The following is a 23,653-nucleotide window of genomic DNA, read 5'->3' on the forward strand; positions in this document are numbered from 1 at the left end:
CAACTGTTAGTGGAGTCCTAAAACCCACCTAGTTCCCTGAGCCTCAATCCAAGATTTAAATTCACTCGTCTGATTTTTTGTTAAAAAGGAAGGAGCCTTCAGTAATGGTGAGAAGGACAACTGTGATAGAAAGTGAGTGTTTTTGTTTTCTACGGCTGCCATAACATCACTACAAGTGGTTGAAAACACAGAACTTTATTCTCTCTCAATTCTGAAGTTCAGAAATCCAAAATCAAGGTGAACACAGGGACTTCTGAGCCTCATGAGGACAATCTGTTCTCTGCCTCTTCCAGCTTCTGGTGGCTTCAGACCTTCTTTGGCTGTGGCTGTTTCACTTCGGTCTCTGCCTCCATTTTTACGTGGCTTCTCGTCTTGTATCTTTTCCTCTTCTGTCTCAAATCTCACTCTGCTTTTTCCTTATAAGGATAGTTAGTCATCATTAATTTAGGACCTTCCCAATCGTACAAGACTATCTCATTTCAAAGCTTAACTTAATCACATCTGCAAAGACTGTTTTCTTTATTTTTTTCCCCAAATCAGGTAACATTTACAGGTTACCTGATTTGATATGGTTATCTTTGGGGGAGCCATTTTTTGGTCTTCCAGAACTAGTGTCTGCCAAGTGCACATTAGTATGAAGGAGTAAAGGCATGCCTTGTTTTATTGTGCTTTGCTTTATTGTTTTTCTCAGATATTGTGTTTTTTACAAATTGAAGGTTAGTGGGAAAGCTGCATCAAGCAGGTCTATGATATCATTTTTCAAATAGTATGTGCTTACTTTGTGTTTGTCATATTTTGGCTATTCTCATAATATTTCAAACCTTTTCATTATTATATCTGCCATGGTGATCTATGATCAGTGATTTTTTTTTTTTTTTTTTGAGACAGAATCTCACTCTGTTGTCCAGGCTGGAGTACAGTGGCATGATTTCAGTTGCTCACTGCAACCTCTGCCTCCCAGGTTCTAGCAATTCTCCTGCCTCAGCCTCCTGAGTAGCTGGGATTACAGGTGCATGCTACCACATCTGACTAATTTTTGTATTTTCAGTAGACAGACGAGGTTTCACCATGTTGGTCACACTGGTTTTGAACTCCCGATCTCATGATCTGCCCACCTTGGCCTCCCAAAGTGCTGGAATTACAGGCATGAGCCACCATGCCCGGCTGATCAGTGATCTTCCATGTTACTATTGTAATCGATTTGGGACACCATGAACCACGCTCATATAAGATAAATGGCATGTGTGTTCTGACTGCTCCACTGATGGGCCATTCCCATCTCTCTCCCTCTTCTCAAGCCTCCCCATTCCCTGAGACATAACAATATTGGAACTAGGCCAATTGATAACCTTACAATAGCTTATGAGTGTTCAAGTGAAAAGAAGAGTCATGCATCTCTCACGTTAAATCAAAAGCTAGAAATGATTACACTTAATAAGGAAGACATATTGACAGCCAAGGCAGGCTGAAAGCTGGGCCTCTTGTGCCAGTCAGCCAAGTTGTGAATGCAAAGGAAAAGGTCTTGAAGGAAATGAAAAGTGCTACTCCAATGAACACACAGATGGTAAGAAAGCAAAACAGTCTTATTGCTGAGATGGAGAAAGTTTGAGGTCTGGATCAGACCAGCCACAACATTTTCTTAAGCCAAAGCCTAGTTTAGAGCAAGGCCCTAAGTGTTTTCAGTTCTCTGAAGGCTGAGAGAGGTGAGGAAGCCGCAGAAGAAATGTTGGAAGCTAGCAGAGTTTGGTTCATGAGGTTTAAGGAAATAGGCTGTTCACAACATAAAAGTGCAAGAAGCAGCAAGGGCTGACATAGAAGCTCAGCAAGCTATCCCTAAAATGTAGCTAAGATCATTGATGAAGATGGCTGCACCAAACAACTGACTTTCGATGTAGATGGCTTCTACTGGAAGAAGATGCCATCTAGGACTTCTATAACTAGAGAGACGTCAAGGCCTGGTTTCAGTACCTGAAAAGCTTTGTTAACAAGGCCGTCTCTCTTGAAAGGGGCTGATGCAGCTGGTGACTTCAAGTTGAAGCCAATGCTCTTATACCATTTCTATTATCCTAGGTCCATTTATTTATTTATTTACTATTTTTAGGATAGTCTCAAACCCCTGGCTCAAGTGATTATCCCACTTTAACTTCCCTAACAGCTGGGACTACAGGCATGTGCCAACATGCCTGGCTTCCTAGGGCCCTTTAGAATTATGCTAACTCGGCCAGGTATGGTGCTCATGCTTGTAATCCTAGCACTTTGGGAAGCTAAGGTGGTCCGATGGCTTGAGCCTAGGAGTTCAAGACCAGCCTTGACAACATAGCAAAACTCTGTCTCTACAAAAAATACAATAATTAACTGGGTATGGTGGTGGGTACCAGCAGTCCCAGCTACTCAGGAAGCTGAGGTGGGAGGATTACCTTGAGCCCAGGAAGTTGAGGCTGTGGTGAGCCGTGATTATGCCACTGCACTCCAGCCTGGGTGATAGAGTGACACCCTGTTTCCAAAAAAAATTATGCTAAATCTGTTCTGCCTGTGCTCTATAAATGGAAAAACGAAGCCTGGATGACAGCACATCTATTTATAGCATGGCTTGTTGAATATTTGAGGCCCAGTGTTGAGACCTACTGCTCAGACCAAAAGATTCCTTTCAAAATATTACTGCACACCTACAAGGTACCTGGTCAACCAAGAGCTCTGATGAAGATACATGAGGAAATAAATGTTCTTGTCATGCCTGCTGACACAATATTCTTTCTGCAGCCCATGAATCAAGGGGTAATTTTGACTTTCAAGTCTTGTTATTTAAAAACACATTTTATAAGGCTAGACCTGCCATAGACAGTGATTCCTGTGATGGATCTGGGCAGAGTAAACTGAAAATCTTCTGCAAAGAATTCATGATTCTAGATGCCATTAAGAACATTCATAATTCATGGGAGGAGGTCAAAATATCTACAATAATAGGGGCTTAGAAGAAGTTAATTCCAAGCCTCATGAATAACTTTGATGGGTTCAAGACTTCAGTGAAGTAAGTAACTCCAGAGTGATAGAAACAGCAAGAGAACTAGAATTGGAAATGGAGCCTGAAGAAGTGACTGGATTGCTGCAATCTCGTAATAGAACTTCAGCAAATGAGAATTTGCTTCTTATGGATAAGCAAAGAAAGTGGTTTGAGATGGAATCTACTGCTGGTGAATATGTTTTTGTTGAACATTTTGAAATGACAATAATGGCTATAGAATATTACATAAACTTAGTTGATAAAGCAATGGCAGGGTTGGAGAGGATTTACTCCAATTTTGAAAGATTTTCTACTATGGATAAAATTATATCAAACAGCATTGCATGCTATGGAGAACCTTTCATGAAAGGAAGAGCATATTGATGTAGCAAACTTTATTACTGTTTAATTTTAAGAAATTGTCACAGCCACCCCTACCTTCAGCAACCACAACACTGATCAGTGAGCAGGCATCAACATCAAGGCAAGACCCTCCGCTGGCAAAAAGATTACAACAGGCTGAAGGCTCAGATGATCATTAGCATTTTTTTTTTTTTAGAAAAAAAGTATTTTAAAATTGAGTTTTTTTTTTTTTTTTTTTTTTAGATATAATGTTATTGTGCATTTAATAGACTACAGTCTAGTGTAAACATAGCTTTTACATGCACTGGGAAACCAAAAAAATTTGTGTGACTCTTTTGCCACATTAGCTTTATTGTGGTTTGGAAACAAACCTGTAATATCTTTCAAGTATGCCTGTAAAAAATCTGGGCTTATATTTGAAAAAAAAAAGAGGGGGGGTGTTGGGCACAGTGGCTCACGCCTGTAAACCCAGCACATTGGGAGGCCTGAGGGGGCAGATCACCTAAGGTCAGGAATTTAAGACCAGCCTGGCCAACAGGGTGAAACCCCACCTCTACTTAAAATACAAAAAATCAGGTGACCGTGGTGGCAGGCAACTGTAATCCCAGCTACTCAGGAGACTGAGGCAGGAGAATCGCTTGAACCCAGGAGGCAGAGATTGGAGTGAGCAGAGATCGTGCCATTGCACTCCAGCCCGGGCAACAAGAGCGAACCTCCATCAAAAACAAACAAAAACAAAACAAGAGACTGCAATTCAAAGGGTAAAGCTATTATGGTGGCCATTCAGGATGTAGCAGTCAAAGTCATGTCTTTTTCGGAAAATCTACGTAATGCTTATTCTGCTTCAGAAGACTGGGAAGAACATTATTCCTGATGATATCAAAGATTCACAGGTAGATTTTTCTGCTTCATCTCCTCAAAGGTCCTACAGCTATACCTCCTAAAGTTTCCACAGCTAAGGAAAAGTCTTCCTCAGGAGATCAGGAACAATGTCTTGTCCCTGTAAGAACTACTAGTATGCTATTGATTCTACTGGCCGCTGAGCTATGAGAGAGGTAGTTGTTTCTCTGATAGCTTGAGCAACCCGGGAGCATTTTCCAGATATATCTTCCTTTCCTGGAGGCTCAGAATATAGGGAGTAACTTCAAACAGGTCCATTAGACAGCCAAAATACAAACTGACAGTCTGAACTGTGATTATGTCAGTCAGTGCAATTTGAAAATAATTCCAGAGTCAGGAGTGGTGGCTCATGCCTGTAATCCCAGCACTTGGGAGGCCAAGGCGGGAGGATCGCTCGAGCCTAGGAGATCGAGACCAGGCTGGGCAACATAGCAAGAGCTTGTCTCTACAAAAAAATCAACAAAATTAGCTGGGTGTGGTGGCACACATCTGTAATCCCAGCTACTCAGGAGGCTGAGGTGGAAGGATCACTTGAGCCCAGGAGGTCAAGGCTACAGTGAGGCGTGATTGCACCACTGTACTGCAGCCTGGGCAACAGAGCAAGACCCGGTCTCAAAAAGATAAAGTAATTCTGCCATTGTCCCTGTAGCTACGAGTGTTGCTCCCGTGGAGTTCTTCCAATTTTTGGATGGTGGGAGAAGAGAGTGTAATAAATGGCTTTTAACATGGCAAGCTTTGCAGTCATCAAGTCAAGACCTCAGCATATCTTGTCTATCGGATTGTTTTTAACTAATCACTAGATGTTTCTTTCACTAGGCTGGTCTCTTCCAATCTTCCTGATATTCTTTCACGGGCATTACCTGTAACAAAGGTGAGTTCTGCTCATAGGAATCTACCTCAAGGAAATATCTAGCAAGTATGCAGGAATAGACTCAAAAAAGGGGCCGCTACAATATTGATTATACTATTGATTATATTGATTAATATTGGTAATATTGATTATTATGACAAACTGGAATCAACCAGAGTGGCCATGAGGGATGATCAATCAACCATGAGGGATGATCTCAATGTAACTTCCATGATCCCTCACACTGACAATGTTTTCACAGTTCTTACTTAGTAGCATATCAAAATTATAATTCAGTTTTTGTATAAAAACAGTAGAAGCTCTTTGGCAGGTCTGCCTGCAACCAACACGGGGATAAACTGATACTCTTCAGCCTCTCTCTGCTCACACTGCCACCTGTTTATGCTGGTTGTATTTGTTACTGTAATTATGTAATTTAACACTGTGGTAAGCCAATTATATATGAATGTGAAAAGAAAGTTGTTGTTCCTGTGAAAACAGGCTTCACTGCTTTGGAAAAACTCTTATAAAGGCAAATTGCTAAAGGAAGAAAACCTGGTATCAAATTATGTGTGATAGAGAAGTAAAAAAGGCTGGGAAACAAGTTGTAAACGTTTAGGAGAATTCTGAAGAATGAGAATCTAAAACACATGTTTTAGATTCTAAAACACTTAAATCAAAATGATAAACAGTACAAATGCATTATGAGCAAGGTGACCTTACACTTGGATGAGGCTGGAACAGTCCCTGTTTACATCTGTTGTTTTAGCGCTCTATCTGGATTAGTGCCACCTGCCCCCTATTGGTCTCAGAACAGTCCCATCTGGATGAGACATTAAAAGATCACCCTAACTGTGGATGTACTTTAAACAAGACTAATAAGGTGGAGTGTCAGTCAACAAGCCATTCCCAAAGAAATAAAACTGAGTTTTATCTTAAAAGATTAGTGATCCGTGTTTGTTTACATATTTTAAATTAGGGGTCTTCAAACATTTTCTATAAAGGTAGTAATTCTAGGCTTTATTCAGTCTCTGTCACAGCTATTCAGATTTGCTATTTTAACACAAAAGCTGCTCTAGAAAACCTGTAAATGAATGGGCATGGCTGTGTTCCAATAAAACTTTATTCATGGATACTAAATTAGAATTACATATAATTTTCCAGGTGTCACAGAATGTTCTTCTTTTGATTTTGTTCAAGTATTTAAAAAGTTTTTTCTGTTTTCAAATTATTTCTTCAAAGACATCAAGCAATTAAAAATGTAAAAATCATCCTTGACTTGTAACTCATATAAAAGTGGGCAGTGGGCCAGATTTGGCCTGTGGGACATAGATGTCTGACCATCCCCCCCCTTTTTTTTTTGAGACAAAGTCTCACTCTTGTCACCCAGGCTGGGGTGCAGTGGTGTGATCTCAGCTCACTGCAATCTCCGCCTGCCAAATTCAAGCAATTCTCCTGCCTTAGCCTCCTGAGTAGCTGGGACTACAGGCACACATCACCATGCCCAGCTAAATTTTGTATTTTTAGTAGAGATGAGGTTTTACCATATTGGTCAGGCTGGTCTCAAACTCCTGACCTCAGGTGATCCACCTGCCTCGACCTCCCAAAGTGCTGGGATTACAGGCATGAGCCACTGTGCCCAGCTTTCTGACCTTTTAAAAAGTTTAAAAATAATATCGTGTATATGTTAGGTTTTTTTCTTTTATGGTTGTCAGTTTTCAATTATCCAAAATGTCCAAACAACGTTGAATAACATCTCTATTATTACATTTGTTCACATTTTTCCTACTTTTCTTGCTTATGAGGTCCACAAGATAAGGGATCTTATCTGATACATAACAGGTGCTCAGCAAATGTTTCTTAAATGAATGAAGTTAAATTATGCAATCTCCATACAACAGAGTACTAACACAACCATTAAAAATTATGTTGAAGAGTTCAAGATTTATTTTGAAGCCGAAAAACAAAACAAGTTACACCATAGCTACATATAATACAACTCTATTTTAAAATATATGTGTCTCCCTTTGCAGGGGAAATCATCTAGTAGGGTATGCATAAGTGTTAATAATTATTGTATCACTATACTTACAGATTTAGTTTGCCCTAAAATCTTTTTGCCTATCTATATTTTTGAGTTTTCAAAAATGGGTGTTTTCTGTCTGTGATTGATTTCTCATTATTGTTTTTGTTTTACCTTACAACTCTGGTTCCCTGAAGGAATTTGGATCTGATCAAATGGAGGCACCATGTCTGAACAGACCCCATCATTGTGGTCAGGGGCTGGGAGTGACTAAGTCAGATATTAGCTTGAGAGGGAGTGGGTAGAGACTACTTGTCAGGGCCAGCCAGTTTCCCAGTGTACTTAAAAAACTTGAAATGAGATGCTAGGACCTCTCGAGTTCGAGGCCAGAACCTTGAATGAGGTCTCCTCACTCTCCCGTAAGATGCCCATAGGCCCTGGTGAAATTTGGTATATTATTCTAAGAGCAATGGGAGGTATAAGAAGAATTTTGTTCATTTAGTCTATTAACAAATACTTGCTGGGCGACCACCACTTGCCAGGCACGCGTTCTAGGCACTGGGGATTGGAGAGGACAGAGTAGACAGAAATCCCTACTCTCAGGCAATACACCAATAAAGGAAAAAATGGCAAATGGAGCTGAGGTAGTCTCAGGGTGGGGCAGGCAGCGGCATTAGTCTGAAGAGACTTCTGAGTCAAGTTGGCTGAGTCCGGATCAGGCAGCAGAAACCAAGAGGACAAAGGCCAGCAGTGGCACAAGCTTGGCACAAGTGAAGGCCTGAGAGAAGGGTGGTGGGGCAGAGGAAATGCAGGAGCTACCTCAAGTGACCACGGTAAAAAATTTATTATAAGGTGAACACACTTTCTTCTAAGTCAAATTGGAATTGAAATCCCATCCCAAAGGAAGCCAGTGGTAGGTTTTAAACAAATGAATGACATGTTCTGGTTTATTTTATTTTATTTATTTTATTTATTGAGGCAGAATTTCGCTCTGTTGCCCAGGCTAGAGTGCAGTGACACCATCACGGCTCACTGCAACCTCCACCCTGGGGGTTCAAGCAATTCTTCTGCCTGAGCCTCCCGAGTAGCTGGGACTACAGGTGTGTGCTACCATGCCTGACTAATTTTTGTATTTTTAGTAGAGATGGGGTTTCACCATGTTGGCCAGGCTGGTCTCGAACTAGTGACCTCAGTTGATCCACCCGCCTTGGCTTCCCAAAGTGCTGAGATTACAGGCATGAGCCATCTCTCTCAGCCATTCTGGTTTATATTTAAAAGATAATTCTTGCTGCTGTGTGAGTGGGCAAGAGTGGACCACAAGGCCAGACAGAGTGTCACAACAGGGGTTGGTAGCCAGAGGTGAAGGTGGCTCCAACTACGGCAGAGGTGGAAATGGAGAATGGAGGTGCACTTATTCATTTTTGTTTATGAGGTAAAGTCACCAGGACTTGACTCAGAACTAGATTTTTTTTTTTTGAGACAGAGTTCCGCCCTGTCGCCCAGGCTGGAGTGCAGTGGTGCAATCTCGGTTCACTGCAACCTCCACCTCCCTGGTTCAAGCAATTCTCCTACCTCAGCCTCCGGAGTAGCCTGGGATTACCAGCACACACCACCATGCCTGGCTAATTTTTTTGTACTTTTACTGGAGACAGGGTTTTGCCATGTCGGCCAGGCTGGTCTCAAACTCCTGATCTCAGGTGATCTGCCTGCCTTAGCCTCCCAAAGCGCTGGGATTACAGGCATGAGCCACCTCGCCCAACCAGAACTAGATTTAAACAGGAGACACACACTATTCAATTTTAGTTTGTTTTCATTTTAGCAGAGTTATTGAGATATAATTCTTATACCAGGAAATTCACCCAAAAAGTGTACAATTCAATGGCTTTCAGTATCTTCAGAGTTGTGGAACCTCACCACAACCAACTTTAGAACATTCTTATTACCCCATAAAGAAGCCTTGCATCTGTTAGTCATACTCCTCTTTGTCTAAGGGATGAAAGGTTTCTTTTTCTATTAATCTATTCCTCAGTTGATGGACATTTAGTTTGTTTCCACTTTTTGGCTATTATGAATAATGTTTCTATGAACATTCTGGCTTCATTTCTCTTGGGTATTTACCTAGGAGTAGAAAGGTAACTATGTCTAAGCATATGAGGGACTGCCAGACCATTTTCCAAAGCAGCTGCATCATTTTATATTCCCACTGGCCGTGTATGAGGAATGTTGATTCGGTTTTAAGATCACTCTTGCTGCCGTGTGGAGAAAGGATAGGAGGAAGGCTGGGGCGGGGCAGGGGAGTGTTGGGAGCACTGTGGAAAGTGGAGAGACCAGAATAGTTATGCAGAAGTTGAGGGATCTGAGCAGGGTTCAAGGATATTCAACTTAAGGTAAACTTCATACCGTCTTATGGTATGGCACAAAGATTCGCGAGCGCTCTTTACACAATGAATCACATCGTTAAATTAAAAGATTCCAACAGATAGGGCTTGTTGAAACAGATCTGCCGTTTTCAAGTGTAGAGTCCTAAAGCAAACTGGTATGGAACTGCTTAAACATCTGTCCCCAAACAAGCTTCTGCAAGCAGGAGGATATTTTCAGAAAAACAAGAGAAGCCAGTGGGTGCAATAAGATTTCTACACCTTTAAGCCATGAAAACACAGGGCTCAAGTGACAGCCTGTTGCTGAGGACTCTTGTGGCAACAGGCATCACTCCTCCTGTCCTACAGCACTGCCCTGGCCTCTCAGCCCAGAGAAGGGCTGGCTTGTTTCCAAGTTGACAACTGGGCAGCAGTCCTTAACTCTCTGAAGTTCCTCCAGCTCAGAAATGGATGGGAAATGAACATCTGTCAAGCTTCAAATGTGCCCAGCGTTGGGTTATAAATGACACTTCACTTCCATCACTTATATTGGTGAAGCCTCACAATATATCACCAAGATGGAAATATTTCCCCCAATTAAAGATGAGGACAGTTGGCCCCTTTGCATGGGGATGTCAGAAAAGGCCACTTTGAAGAGCTGGTAACTTAACTGATACTAGCTACACAGGGATCCAGAGGAAGAACATTCCAAGTTAAACCCCAAAATTATTCATTTGTTCTCTAGATGTCTTCACTTTTATTCTTATTTAATTTTAATTTATATTCATTAGTATAAATAAGGGTGAAAAGTTGCCCTCTAGAAACAAATCAAGTTTAATTTTATTTAACATATAACTTTGAATAGAAATTATAATTCTTTTTCCTTATTATTTCTGACTTTATACTCAGGAACTGTTCTCCCCTACATCTCCCAAGCCTATACCCATCATCTCCCATCACCCACCCCCATAACAGAGACAATACCATTGTCTCTATTAGGGTGTCTTTTTTTTTTTTTTTTTGAGGTGGAGTCTCACTCTGTCACCAGGCTGGAGTGCAGTGGTGCAATCTCGGTTCACTGCAACCTCAACCTCCCAGGTTCAAGTTATTCCTCTGCCTCGAGTAGCTGGGATACAGGCGTGCACCACCACGCCTGGCTAATTTTTTTATTTTAGTAGTGATGGGGTTTCACTGTGTTGGCCAGGATGGTCTCAATCCCCGGATCTTGTGATCCACCCGCCTTGGCTTCCCAAAGTGCTGGGATTACAGGCGTGAGCCACCACGCCTGGCCCCTAATGTGTCTTAATAGATGGGTAAGGTTCTGGAACACGGGAGACACAATCCTCACGGTCTGGCTGTGCCACTGTGGAGGAACCGGTGACTTTGACCTCTTGAACTTCCCACTGGAGATGTATCTCCAGATAAATACCACACTGTCATTCAAAAGTTTCCCACTCTCAGGTTAATATGCCTTCTCAAATGAAAGAATTAGTTTTCACTATAACTCTGCACCAAATTCCTCAAAGCTAGACCCATCCTAAGATCTGTCTGTTGAGTCTTTAGGATGGCCCAATAAATAACATTCCTCTTCCCCGCTGATCTAATTGCAATGCAAGACTGAGGTGTGAGGCTGCTTTAGAGACCAAACTATCACCTTATTATCAACTAAAGTTAGTACTGGTGATTGTGGCATTTATCCACTGGCAAGCCGAATTCCTGCTGCTTACCCATCTGGTTACAACACTAGGCCAGGGCAGCTCTGCCCCACAGGTGCACCTACACTTTTAAAGTTGATGGGTAGAAGAAAATGTGTGCTTCCATGGGTAGATTACTTGAGACAGGCTATGGAAAAATCAGGATGAACAGGGAAGAAACTTCCCCACCTCCCTCTCTTCAACACACACACATCTAAGGCTGGATTCTGGATGTCCTAGCTCTGTCAATATATATTAATGTGATGTTGGGAAAGAATACTGACCCCCTCCTGGATCTCAGATTCCCCTGCTCTCAATTAGAGATGGTTCTTCCCTCCCAGCCATGCAGAATTGCTGGGCACACAAAGGATGAGTAAGTATGTCAAAGGCTTTGCAAAGTATGCAAAACTGAAGAATCCCTAAGGTATTACTAACATGGAGAAATTGCAGCCACTCGATTCAGCATTTGCTCTTGCAGGGTCTTCTGACAAACTGGCAGAGATCCAAAACAAGAACGAGTGAGAGGGTCCCATGAGGTTATTTGACTCCTTAGACTTGAGCTTGGCAGCTTCTAGCACTAAGACACCTACTCATTTCCTCCTGGGTTCGTTTCCTCTAGTTGGTCCAGATGACAGGTAGGGCCCTGGTATCTGCTTCTCCTGTGTGTGGTCTGGGTTCCTGAGAGTCAGCCTTCAGTTTGAGAGATGGTTCTTGTAGAGGAATACATGCTATCCCAACTCATTTTCTTGTTTTAATATAAAAGAGTCTTCATTAACATTTGTATTTGGGGTAAGACATTCTATTATTTCTTGAAAATGGGAATTGAGGAATTCCTGGGTAGGAGGGATTCCAACTCTTCAAGGGATGAGGTTGTGGAGAGAGCTGCAAAATGAAAAACCAGCTGGGGCCTGGCGTGGTGGCTCATGCCTGCAATCCTAGCACTTTGGGAGGTCAAGGTGGGAGGATTGCTTGAGCCCAAGGGTTTGAGACAAGCCTGAGCAACACAATGAGACCTCATTTCTACCAAAATTACGAAAAGTTAGCCAGACATGGTATGCATGCCTGCAGTCCCAGCTACTCAGGAGGCTGAGGTGGGAAGATGTTTTGAGCCCAGGAGGCAGAGGTTGCAGTGAGCCCAGATCGCTCAACTGCACTCCATCCTGGGTGACAGAGCCAGACCCTGTCTCAAAGACAAACAAACAAACAAACAAAACCCAGCTGGAGAGTGTTAGGAGGGCAAAAACAGACAGAGGTGGACACAGGCCCAGAAGCAGGGCAGGGTTGGGCAAATCTGCCTAATGCATTCAAGAACAAAGGCTTCCCAAAGGCTTTATTTAATGGGGAATGGATCTGGAACCTCTTCTTCTTCCAAATACCTCCTCTGGGTGCACTTTACTGTTCCATCCTTCAATTGCTCAGAACCAGTGGTTCTCAACCCTGTCAGCACACTGAATGCACCTGAAGGGATCAAAAAAAAAAAAAAATACTAATGCTTGTCACCATTCTCTCTTATAAGATGGGCCTGGGCCCGTGTATGCTGTTTGGTTTTCCTGTTTTAAACTTTGATTTAGAAATAATCTCAAACTGAGGAAACAACTGACAGAAAAAGGACAGTACAAAGAACATCCACACACTCTTTTATTCAGAATCGCCTGTTTTTCCCCATTTTGTCTCATTTATCCTTTATTCTATTTCCATATTCTGTTTTCTACATTATGAAATGAAATGCTTTGAGAGTAAGGCATCATACTTCCTTAAACGTAAGATCAGCTTCGATGTGCATTTCTTAAGAATGAGATATTTTCTTGCATAGCCATAGTACAGTCAACTCCAGTAAACTTAACATTGATACAAACACTTTTATCTTCTTTTCCTGCTATCTGCGTTCCAGTTTTGTCAACTGACTCAATCATCTCCTTGTAGCAATTTCCCGCATCAGTATAGAATTCAATCTAGGACAGGCACTGCCTTTAGTTGTCAAGTCTTTAGCTGTTTTTTTTTTTTTTTTTTTTTTTTTTTTGAGACGGAGTTTCACTCTTTTGCCCAGGCTAGAGTGCAGTGGCATGATCTCGGCTCACCTCCGAGATCTCCGAGATCTCGGCGCAACCTCCACCTTCCGAGTTCAAGTGATTCTCCTGCCTCAGCCTCCTGCGTAGCTGGGAGTAAATGCATGCCCCACCATGCCCGGCTAATTTTGTATTTTTAGTAGAAGCAGGGTTTCTCCATGTTGGTCAGGCTGGTCTCGAACTCCTGATCTCAGGTGATCAGCCCGCCTCAGCCGCACAAAGTGCTGGGATTACAGGCATGAGCCCCCGGCCTAACTGGTGAGTTTTTAAAAGCTCTCCATGTAGAGTCTATTATCTTAAGTGAAATAACTCAGGAACAGAAAGTCAAATATTGCATGTTCTCACTTATAAGTGGGAATTAAATAATGTGTATGCAGGAACACAGAATGTGGAGGCCAGAAGGCAGATGAGGTATGATAAATAGCTTACTGGGTACAATGTACCCTTTTCATGTGATGCTTGCACTAAAAGACCAGACTTCACTACCACACATTGTACCCATGTAAAAAGCACTTGTACCCCCTAGACTTATACAAATTAAAAATAAATAGATATTTTAGAATATTTTGGATACACTGGTATAGTAAAAAAATAAATAAGGGCTCCGTAGGTGATTTTAATGTGCACCTTGGGTCACTGTGTAAATGAATATTCATTTACTACACTACCACATACTGAGTGCCTACCAGGTGTAAAGTATTATGAATAAAATTACAGAGCTTAGTACTTTAAGGACATACTATCCACAAGTCAACTATAATATCAGAGGGATGAGTATCATGAAACAAACCTATGGAAGGAAACTTTAATTAAATGGAACAAGCTTACTGAGGAACTACTATGTGCCAGACATTGTGCAAACTGCTGGAGAAATAGATGGATAGGTAAAAGTAATTAATACACAGTTTAAAATTAATTAACACATTCTTAATCACAAAAGTAAGGTTTTTAAAAGGTTTTTCTTAGAGGAGGTAGGACTCAAAAGATAAACAGGATTTTACTTTTAGAGATGAAGACATTTCAGGAGAGGAAACTGCACGAGGAAAACTAGGTGCGTGCACAGTGGGGTAAGGAAAGAATTGTATTTCCTGTGACCTGAGAATTGGGTGCATAGGGATGTACCAGGAGATTGTGCTGAAGAAGTAGGCTGGAAAATGTGTGATGGTACACTTTGCAAAACAATTTGGCAGTTTCTTAAAAAATTAAAAGTTATCATACAACTTAACAACTGTACTCCTAGGTATCTACCCAAGAACACACAAAGACTTGCACATGAATGTAATATTCATAGCAGCATTATTCATAAAAGCCAAAAGGTAGAAATTCAAATGTCCATCACCTGGTGAATGGATAAATAAAAATGGCATGCCCATACAATAAGATAGATAAATGAGCAATAAAAAGGAATGAATTAATGATACGTGTTACTATGTGGATGAACCTAAAAGAATTAGATGGAGGACAGGCATGGTGGCTCACGCTTGTAATCCCAGCACTTTGGGAGGCCGAGGCGGGCGGATCACGAGGTCAGGAGACCCAGACCATCTTGGCTAACACAGTGAAACCCACAGTGAAATTTTTAGTAGTCTCTACTAAAAATACAAAAAAGCAGCTGGGCATGGTGACACACGCCCATAATCTCAGCTACTTGGGAGGCTGAGGCAGGAGAATCGCTTGAATCCTGGAGGCAGAGGTTGCAGTGAGCCGAGATTGCACTACAGTACCACACTCCAGCCTGGGCGGAAGAGTGAGACTCAATCTCAAAAAAAAAAAAAAAAAAGGATTAGATGGAAAGAATAATATATTATATGGTCTCATTTAGAGATAATTTAAAGAGATGGGAAGTAGATGAATAGTTGGCTGGGGCTGGCAGTGGGAAAACGAACTGATTACAAATGGGCACAAGGGAAGATTAATTCCAGGTGATGAAAATGTCCCTAAAACTGGATTATGGTTATGGCTCAATGACTGAAACAATGTTGAACAGAACACTTAAAACAGGTGAATTTTATGATATGTAAATTACACCTCAATAAAGCTGTAAAAAACTATTAATCAAAATTAGGCAGAAAGAAAATAGAGCAATCTTAGAAATAAAAAATATAATTATTGAAATTCAGAAAATTTAACAGATGGGGCTGGGGGCAGTGGCTCATGCCTGTAATCCCAGTACTTTGGGAGGCTGAGGTGGGCAGATTATGAGGTCAAGAGATCGAGATCATTCTAGCCAACATGGTGAAACCCGTCTACTAAAAATATAAAAATTAGCTGGGTATGCTGGCAACCAGGCAAGACTCAGTCTCAAAAAAAAAAAAAAATAGCAAACAACAACAACAAAAACTTAATAGATGGGTAAAACTCTGGACTACACAAATTATTTAGAAGACTGGCAAATTGGAAGGCAAGGAATTCACCAGGGTGCAACACAAAGACAAAAACTTTTTAAAAAAAATAACATCTCAGGATACAGATAGTGAGGCTTCCTCACTTACCTAATGGTAGTGCCATTAGAAAACATAATGGAGGTAATGGCTAGGAAGCAATATTGCAAGAGAAAATCAGTAATAATTTTCCAGAATTAAAGAAAGCACATGCACACCTGTAATCCCAGCACTTTGGGAAGCCAACGCAGGAGGATTGCTTGAGCTCAGGAGTTTGAGATCAGCCTGGGCAACATAGTGAGACCCTGTCTGTACAAAAAAAATTTTTTTTTTAATTAGCTGGGCATGGTGGCTCATGCTTGTAGTCCAGCTTGAGCCTGGGAAGTCAAGGCTGCAGTGAGCTATGATCATCACACCACTACAACACTCCAGCCTGGATGACATAGTGAGACCCTGTCTCAAAAAAAAAAAAAAAAAAAACCAGCACATGATAATCCTCAACAGATACTGCCTCCCACTTTTGCAGAAGATAAAGATAAACTAACACCAAGACAGTTCTAGTAAACCTGCTGAACCACAAAAATAAACTGAACAAATCTGAAATGTTATCAAGGACAAAAGACAGCTTATTTACAAAGGAATGAAAATTACATTGAAGGTAGATTTTTTAACCAGCAACAATTAGTACCAGAAGACAGTGGAGTACTATTATCAGTGTGGTATGGGAAAATAACTATTCACTAGAATCTTATATCCAAATAAATTATCATACAACAGTGAGGGCAAAATTAAGACATTTTCCAATACACAATGAATTCCCTCTCATACCAACACACCTACGAAAGAACTATTAAAGGATGGACTTCAGCCAGAAAAAAAGTGAACCCAATGGATCATTGTAGATCCAAGAAAAAAAAAATGAGCAGAAAAATTGATAAAATGTCAGTAAATTTTTTAACTACAAAAACTATTTTTAAATTTAGGAAGAAATCGATTGAATGTGGTAGCACATGCCTGAGCTTTGGGAGGCTGAGGCAGGAGGATTGCTTGAGGCCAGGAGTTGGAGACCAGCCTGGGGAACATAGTGAGACTCTATTTCTACAAAAAGTTTTTGAAAAACAAAAAATTAGCCAGGAGTGGTGGCGTACACCTATTCCTAGCTACTTGGGAGGCTGAGGTGGGAGGCTCACTTGAGGCCAGGAGTTTGAGGCTGCAGTCAGCCATGATTGTGCCATCGCACTCCAGCATGGGTAACAGAGCAAGATCCTGTCTCTTAAACAAACAAACGGAAGTAAAAATAAAACTCTAGGCAGCAATAATAGGATGGAAAGGAAGGGGCTGTTAAATGAGTAAAATATACAAAGTGTTTTCATGGGAAGAAACAGTTACTAATCTTGTTGGAAAAAAATCAGAGTAAGAATATATGTTGAAAAATAAAAGATGATTCTGAGAATAATAGAAATAAAACCTAAAGCTCTCAAACCAGTCGTGGAATATGGCTTACTTTACTAATCCGACAGAAGGCAAGAATGGAAGAAAAAAGCAAGGAGAAAGAATGTTAAATGAAAAACACAAGATCCAGTGGAAGAAAACCCCAGTTAAATCAGTAATCGCAATAAATGTCTGTGGATTACATTCACCTGTCAGAAACACAACCAAAATAAAACTCATAGAAAGATTAAACATGACAATATGAAAAATATTTCACATACAAATAGTAGCCAAAAGAAGGGTGGCCTACTAATAACAAAAATTTCTAATTTAAACAATTAGCATAAAAATGGTAAACAAAGGCACTACATAAGCATCAATCATGATTTCTTCTACATAATATACTTTAAAAAACACTGCCTACTGTGTGCCAAGAATCATGTATGCCTTCTATACTGCTATATTTTCAGGCTTAGCACATAATAGGTATGTCATAATATTGAGTGGAATGATTTCTATATTATATCGAAGTGATCCGTTTATGTGTTTGTCATACCACAAAGGCAAGACCATATCTTACTAATTATTATGCCATTAACATTCAGCGTAGTGCTGGCACATAGTAGGAATTCCACAAGTCCACAGTAAATTCAGGGATCATCTATGCCATAAAATCTGCCCTCACTGTTCCTCCCATACTGATTTGTCCTTTGTTTCTACTTAAACACTCGTAATTAAAACACTCCTAATTAGAAACACCCAATTTAGCAACCAAGACATAGTCTCCTAGCTTTCAATATTTCAAATCTTGTTTTTCTAAAAATATTTTAGATTCTTTGAAGATAGAGAAGGTGCCTTGCACTGTGCCAAGTGCCTTTTCAGGTACTTGAATAAATACATATTTTGGTTGATGTCACTTTAGATGAATGTAGGTTAGATCAATAGTACCAGCCATACAAGTCAAGGACTATAAGGGTTATCTCTATTCCCTTTTTTCATCCTTTGACGAAAGAGAGCCCTGTTTGGAGACAGGTTCATGTGCAAAGAATGTGAAGTTAACGAGACAGGTGGGAGAAGGCGGCTAGGGTTCAATTCCAAACCTCTGTGCTTTATTCCTCCTGGCAAAACAGTGCAGTTGTTGGGGCAGGGGGAGGGGAATGTCTGTGATCCCACAAAAAAGTGAGTGTGGGAAGTGAGAGGGAGATAGTGAGGAAAGAGAGCATGTTCCAGACACTACAGGACAGACCTGGACCTGACTTTTCCCTGGCAGGCATGGCACCAGGAGTTTATTATGAGACCAAAAGGAAACCCCAAGACAAACAACTAAATTCATCCACTTGAAACCTTGCATAGGAGGCAGTGAGCGATGTTGTTGTCCATCTAGACAAGGCACAGAGGGGAGTCAGGGACAAGGAGGTCCTAAATGGGGAGCTGCAGAGGGTTAACAAAGAGCACTGGTGACATTTTCTTGCTCATCTTCCTGAAAAAAGACATAGTGTGGAGAGGTTCAATCGGGGCCCTGCACGAGGTAGGGAGGTGGGCTGGCTGACCTCCCAAGGTCCTTCCTAATCTCATAATTATTTGGTGGATCCTGCTCTTCCCCATTTACGCTCCTACACACGTCTGCACCCAGTTTGATAGTAAGTCCCCCGGGCTGCATTCCAGGTTTAGTGCGTTCCCACGCAAGCTCAACAAATGACACAAATATTTGTTGAATGAAGGAATAAAAGGATCAAGTGTTTAAACAGAGCCTACATGACCTCCCCAGCTGTAAAGTATGACAGTTGAATGAAATCCCAACATTGTAGGCACGGCCACTTGAGCAAAGCTGGCGGACGGACACACACACGCGCGCGCGCTCACTCGATTCACATTCCCACCTTAGAAAAGCACAGACCACCTGCTCAGCAAGCAGGTTGTGGGAATTTCCTTGGCAAGGATCCTCTTTCTCTGCTGCTTTAGGGTGGTGACTTTAGAAGGTCAAGTCACCCAGATTTAGGACCGCTTCCTTTCCCGGTTGGCCTCTGGGACAAAGTTTCTGCCTGGATTCGGCCCGGGCCTCCCGGGACGTGCATCCGCACTCCCTCCCGGCTCCGGTGCCCCGGGCGTTCAGCAAGCTGGCCAGCTGCGCCCCACCTTACCTTGGTGAGCTGGGCGATCTTCTTGCACATTTTCACGTGCATCTCGGGATCACAGTCCATTCTCCAGCCAGCGCCACCGCGGGCGTCGGCTTTGGATTCCAGGCAAGTCCCGGGCGGGTTTATTTTGCTGTTGAGAGCAGAAGCCATTACTAAAACGCGCCCAGCGCTCAAAGACTCTCGCTCGTGTTCTCCCTGCCCAAAGTGTGCACGTGCGTGCGCGCGCGGGCGTGCGAGAATGTGGGCTTTCTCGGGAGAGGTGGCACTGCAGTCCCCCCGCCTGCACAGCTGCTTGGCCCCCGCTTCCCGGAGGTCTCCGCCTCCCGGGCCCACCCGCAAGCCCACCCTTTCTCCTCTCCCGCTGGCTCTCCGGCTGGCTGGCTCCGCGGGCACCCGCACCCTGCGGCGAGGCGCCGGCACCCCGCACGTGTCGCTGGCGATCCGCCTGCAGCTCACCAGCCAGTGCTGGTTTCATCTGCAAGGGGAGAGATTCCGCGGCGAGAAGCCTCCAGCCTTGCGGGGGTTGCACTGGGCGGGTGCGGCGCTCTTGGACACGTGGGTGGCGCGCGACCCTGGACTCCGTGGCGACGGACCCCACCCGAGGTGGGCATCTCAGGCCAAGGATGAAGAAGAGCCTCCGGAGAGGGGCAGGGCACAATGACCCGTGGCTCCGGAGTCTCCGAGCTGAGGGCGGAGATGGGGGTGGGGGACGAGATGCTAAGAGAGGGGCGGGTAGGTGAAGGGGAGCCACCGGGACTCGAGGAGGTGTAGGGTTCCGGGGCGCACTGTGTGAGCCAGCGCCTGAGTTGCGGGAGTGCACGGCGGGGCTGGGGATGGGAGCCTTCCATTCTGTATCTTGGAGAGGAGCCAGGACGTTGCGGGAGGATTGCTGGAGATGCCCAAACAAAGAGGAGAACCCAAGGGGATGGCAGGGTGAGAGTAACCGAAATCTGAGATTCAAGTGAGAAACGTATTATGCAGGAAGCGGCAGGGACGCAGAGACAAAGTCATTAGAGGGGTAGAAAGGATGGTGTCAGGTGCGGGAAAGGAATGGAGCAGTTAGATGAGTAATAGATGGAACTGAAAATGTAAGTAAACTGAGCCCAGTGAAAGTAAAATGAGTTGTTCAAATCCACACTACTGGCCTTGGGCAGACTGGAGCCAGACTGTCAAGTTTTCGGATTCTGAGCTGGTGCCTGTTTAGTGTTTGGTGAGGGGAGAGGTTAGCGGGCCAAATTTCTTTCTGCCGTGTTCTCTGGTTTCAAACGGTGGGCTTTGAGAGAAAGTGATTGTACCGTGATCAGCTTTTTCTAAAATCTGAATAATAGCGTCTTCATGATAGTTTGCATGGTGAATGTGTATTTTTACCAACTGCCTTATATCAGAAATTTTAATAATCGTTGTAAACCAAGCAAGCAAGCTTCAAAGGGTCTCAGAAACCACAGTACCACCCATCCATACTGAAGGTAACAATACCCATTTTTATCGAGGAGGAAAATTGACCCAGAAAATTTGTACCTAGTCAGGCAATTACATGTAGCACTGTTTCTGAAACAGACATTTCTATTCTAGATTCTGTATCAAATTACCAACCTCAGTTTTTGATTTCTAGTTTACCATCTTCAAGTTCTCTTTTTAGCACAAACCCTCCCTCCCCCAGTTCCTTTAGAAAACAGAAGGCCTGAATCAAAATCATGACCAAGGATTCTGCACCCTATCCTAGATTCCATGAATCAAAACCTCTGAGGATGGGGGTCAGGGGGTCAGGAATCCACATTAAACAGGTCTCTGCTTAATTCCAAATTGTGTAAATTGTGTATTTAGAATGTTTTCTTCAGGATCTTAATATACACTAAATTTTACAGGAATTCAACCACTGTGTAAACTAAAGGAAAATTAGCCTTTTTGGTCAAGAACTTTACCAAAAGCTGTTCACCATTTTGGAAAACCACATCAAGGGTTAGGTGGCTCCTGATATTTGATTGCCAATACAACACACTTCTTTAATTTTTAATTTTTTTGAGATAGAGTCTTACTCTGTTACCCAGGCTGGAGTGCAGTGGCATGATCTCGGCTCACTGCAACCTCTACCTCCTGAGTTTAAACCATCCTGGTGCCTCAGCCTCCAGAGTAGCTGGAATAACAGGTGTGCGCCACCAAGCCCGGGCAACTTTTGTATTTTTAGTAGAGACAGGGTTTCGCCAGGTTGGTCTCGAACTCCTGTCCTCAAGCGAAACTGTCCACCTAGGCCTCCCAAAGTGCTGGAATTACAGGTGTGAGCCACTGTGCCCAGCCACCACACACTTCTAACTGCCATATTCATGGTGAGCCTACCTATATATGCAAGCATCTGAGTACTACATTATGTCCCTCAGTATCAATAGGGGATTTGTTCCAGGACCCTTCAGATACCAAAATCCATGGATGTTCAAGTTACTTATATAAAATGGTATAGCATTTGCATATAACCTACTCACATAGTCTTGTATACATTAAATCATCTCTATATTACTTACAGTACCTGATATAATGTAAATGTTATATAAATAGTTGTTATACTGTATTGTTTAGGGAATGAAAAATAGTCTGTATATGTTCAGTATAGATGCAAACATCCACTTCTTTTCCTCAAATATTTTTGACTTGTGGTTAATTGAATTTGAGGATGTGGAACACATCGATACGGAGGGCCAATTGTATGTATTATTTAATTATAATGAAATATCGAGAATCAAGTGTCAAAAATATCAAAGTCAAGAAATTATGCAGATTTTTAAATGTATGTATTATCTATGAATTTCAAGATAGTAACATGAATCTTATAAAAAGTCGGGTCTGAAAAGAACTGAAAACCATTGCTCTAGATGATCTTATACACACTAAAGTTTAGAAAAACTACAAGTCTAACCCCAAGTTTTAGGTTTTTAATAATGATTTCATTATGTCCTGGGCTAACATATGCTCTAGTAGGGAAAATTATACTTTCAACTTTACAATGGAAGACAATGGAAAAATCAGATTCCCTTATCAGCTTTGTTGGCCCACAGCTGCTATAATCAAGGCACCAGGAGCTGACCTGTTTTGGAGAGTCCTCTGCAGTTCCTAGGATTTTCCAGCACTGGGATTAGTAGGTCCCTTTATACCACCAGGAATGAAATTGAGGTCAGAAGAGAATTAAGTAGTATATCAAATGTGGAGGTGGAATTACACTTATTAGGCCACTAATGTCATACTGGCACTGTGCTAAGCCCTTTGCACATGTTCTGACCTTCTGTAAGGTACTTATTGTCATCCTCATTCTACAGACTAGGGAAGTGAAGCTAAGGCAGGCTGAGTCCCCAGCTGTATATAGCTAGTGAATGGATCTGGGTCTATCTGACTTCAAAGGTGATATTCTTTCCAACTGATTTGTCTTTTCTTTAGATCACAAATATAGGCTTCCCAGAGTACAATGCTGGCAATATGAATTTATTTCTTTTTAAAATTCTTATTTTTTAAAATAGAAACAGGTCTCACTATGTTTTCCAGGCTGATCTTGAACTCCTGACTTCAAATAATCTTCCTATCTCATCCTACCAAAAGTGCTGGAATTACAGGTGTGAGCCACTGTGCCTGGTCAAAAAAATTTTAAATCATAATTGATTTGTCCTTTCTTTAGATTATAAACTTCTTGCAGTATCCCCTCCCAAACATCCTCACCCATAATAATACAAACAACAACAACAAAAGAGTAAAGGCAAGCAAAAATAACTCCACATCCCAAACTCAGAGAAAATTATTATTAATATTTTGGAGAAGATACTTCTAGACATTTCTGTGTACACATATAGAAAATGTTAACAAACATATATGTATTTATGTATTCCAGAAATGTTTTACACATTTCTGTGTAAACTATAAACAAATACTATAATAATTTTTTTTTTTTTTAAGAGAGAGAGTGTTGCTCTTGTTGCCCAGGCTGGAGTACAGTGGCCCAATCTCAGCAACCTCCGCCTCCCGGGTTCAAAAGGTTCTCTTGCCTCAGCCTCCTGCGTAGCTGGGATTACAGGCATGTGCCACCATGCCTGGCTAATTTTTGTATTTTTAGTAGAGATGGGGTTTCACCATGTTGGCCAGGCTGGTCTCGAAATCCTGACCTCAGGATATCCACTAGCCTTGGCCTTCTAAAGTGCTGGGATTATAGGCGTGAGCCACTGTGCCCGGCCAATAATGTTTTCTCGTTTTTTTTTTTTTTTTTTTTTGAGACGGAGTTTCGCTCTTGTTACCCAGGCTGGAGTGCAATGGCGCGATCTCGGCTCACCGCAACCTCCGCCTCCTGGGTTCAGGCAATTCTCCTTCCTCAGCCTCCTGAGTAGCTGGGATTACAGGCACGCGCCACCATGCCCAGCCAATTTTTTTGTAGTTTTTAGTAGAGACGGGGTTTCACCGTGTTGACCAGGATGGTCT

At 42.2% G+C, this 23,653-nt stretch overlaps 1 protein-coding gene and 1 long non-coding RNA gene across 7 annotated transcripts in view; both read right to left on the reverse strand.

The window, feature by feature from the left end:
* FAM184B (family with sequence similarity 184 member B) overlaps nucleotides 1-19,676 on the reverse strand; it is a 139,495-nt gene extending 119,819 nt beyond the window's left edge. For 4 of the 6 annotated variants that reach the window (XM_032273179.1, XM_032273187.1, XM_032273186.1 and 1 more), the window contains exon 1: nucleotides 19,208-19,569. In XM_032273179.1, the coding sequence (XP_032129070.1) occupies nucleotides 19,208-19,354 (147 nt within the window). In that variant the 5' untranslated portion in view covers nucleotides 19,355-19,569. Of the gene's footprint in view, nucleotides 1-19,207 lie in introns of all 6 variants that reach the window. The other 2 variants (XM_032273170.1, XM_032273184.1) reach the window with 1 other exon arrangement.
* LOC116547145 lies at nucleotides 177-19,197 on the reverse strand. Its single transcript, XR_004266954.1, has 2 exons — nucleotides 18,947-19,197; nucleotides 177-416 (listed from the first exon to the last, which is right to left on the reverse strand). It is a non-coding gene; the product is annotated as an uncharacterized LOC116547145 (long non-coding RNA).
* Nucleotides 19,677-23,653: the final 3,977 nt, after the last annotated feature.

The sequence above is a fragment of the Sapajus apella genome, unplaced genomic scaffold (assembly GCF_009761245.1).
Source record: "Sapajus apella isolate SASKATOON/1434 unplaced genomic scaffold, GSC_monkey_1.0 scaffold5, whole genome shotgun sequence".
Classification (NCBI taxonomy): domain Eukaryota; kingdom Metazoa; phylum Chordata; class Mammalia; order Primates; family Cebidae; genus Sapajus; species Sapajus apella.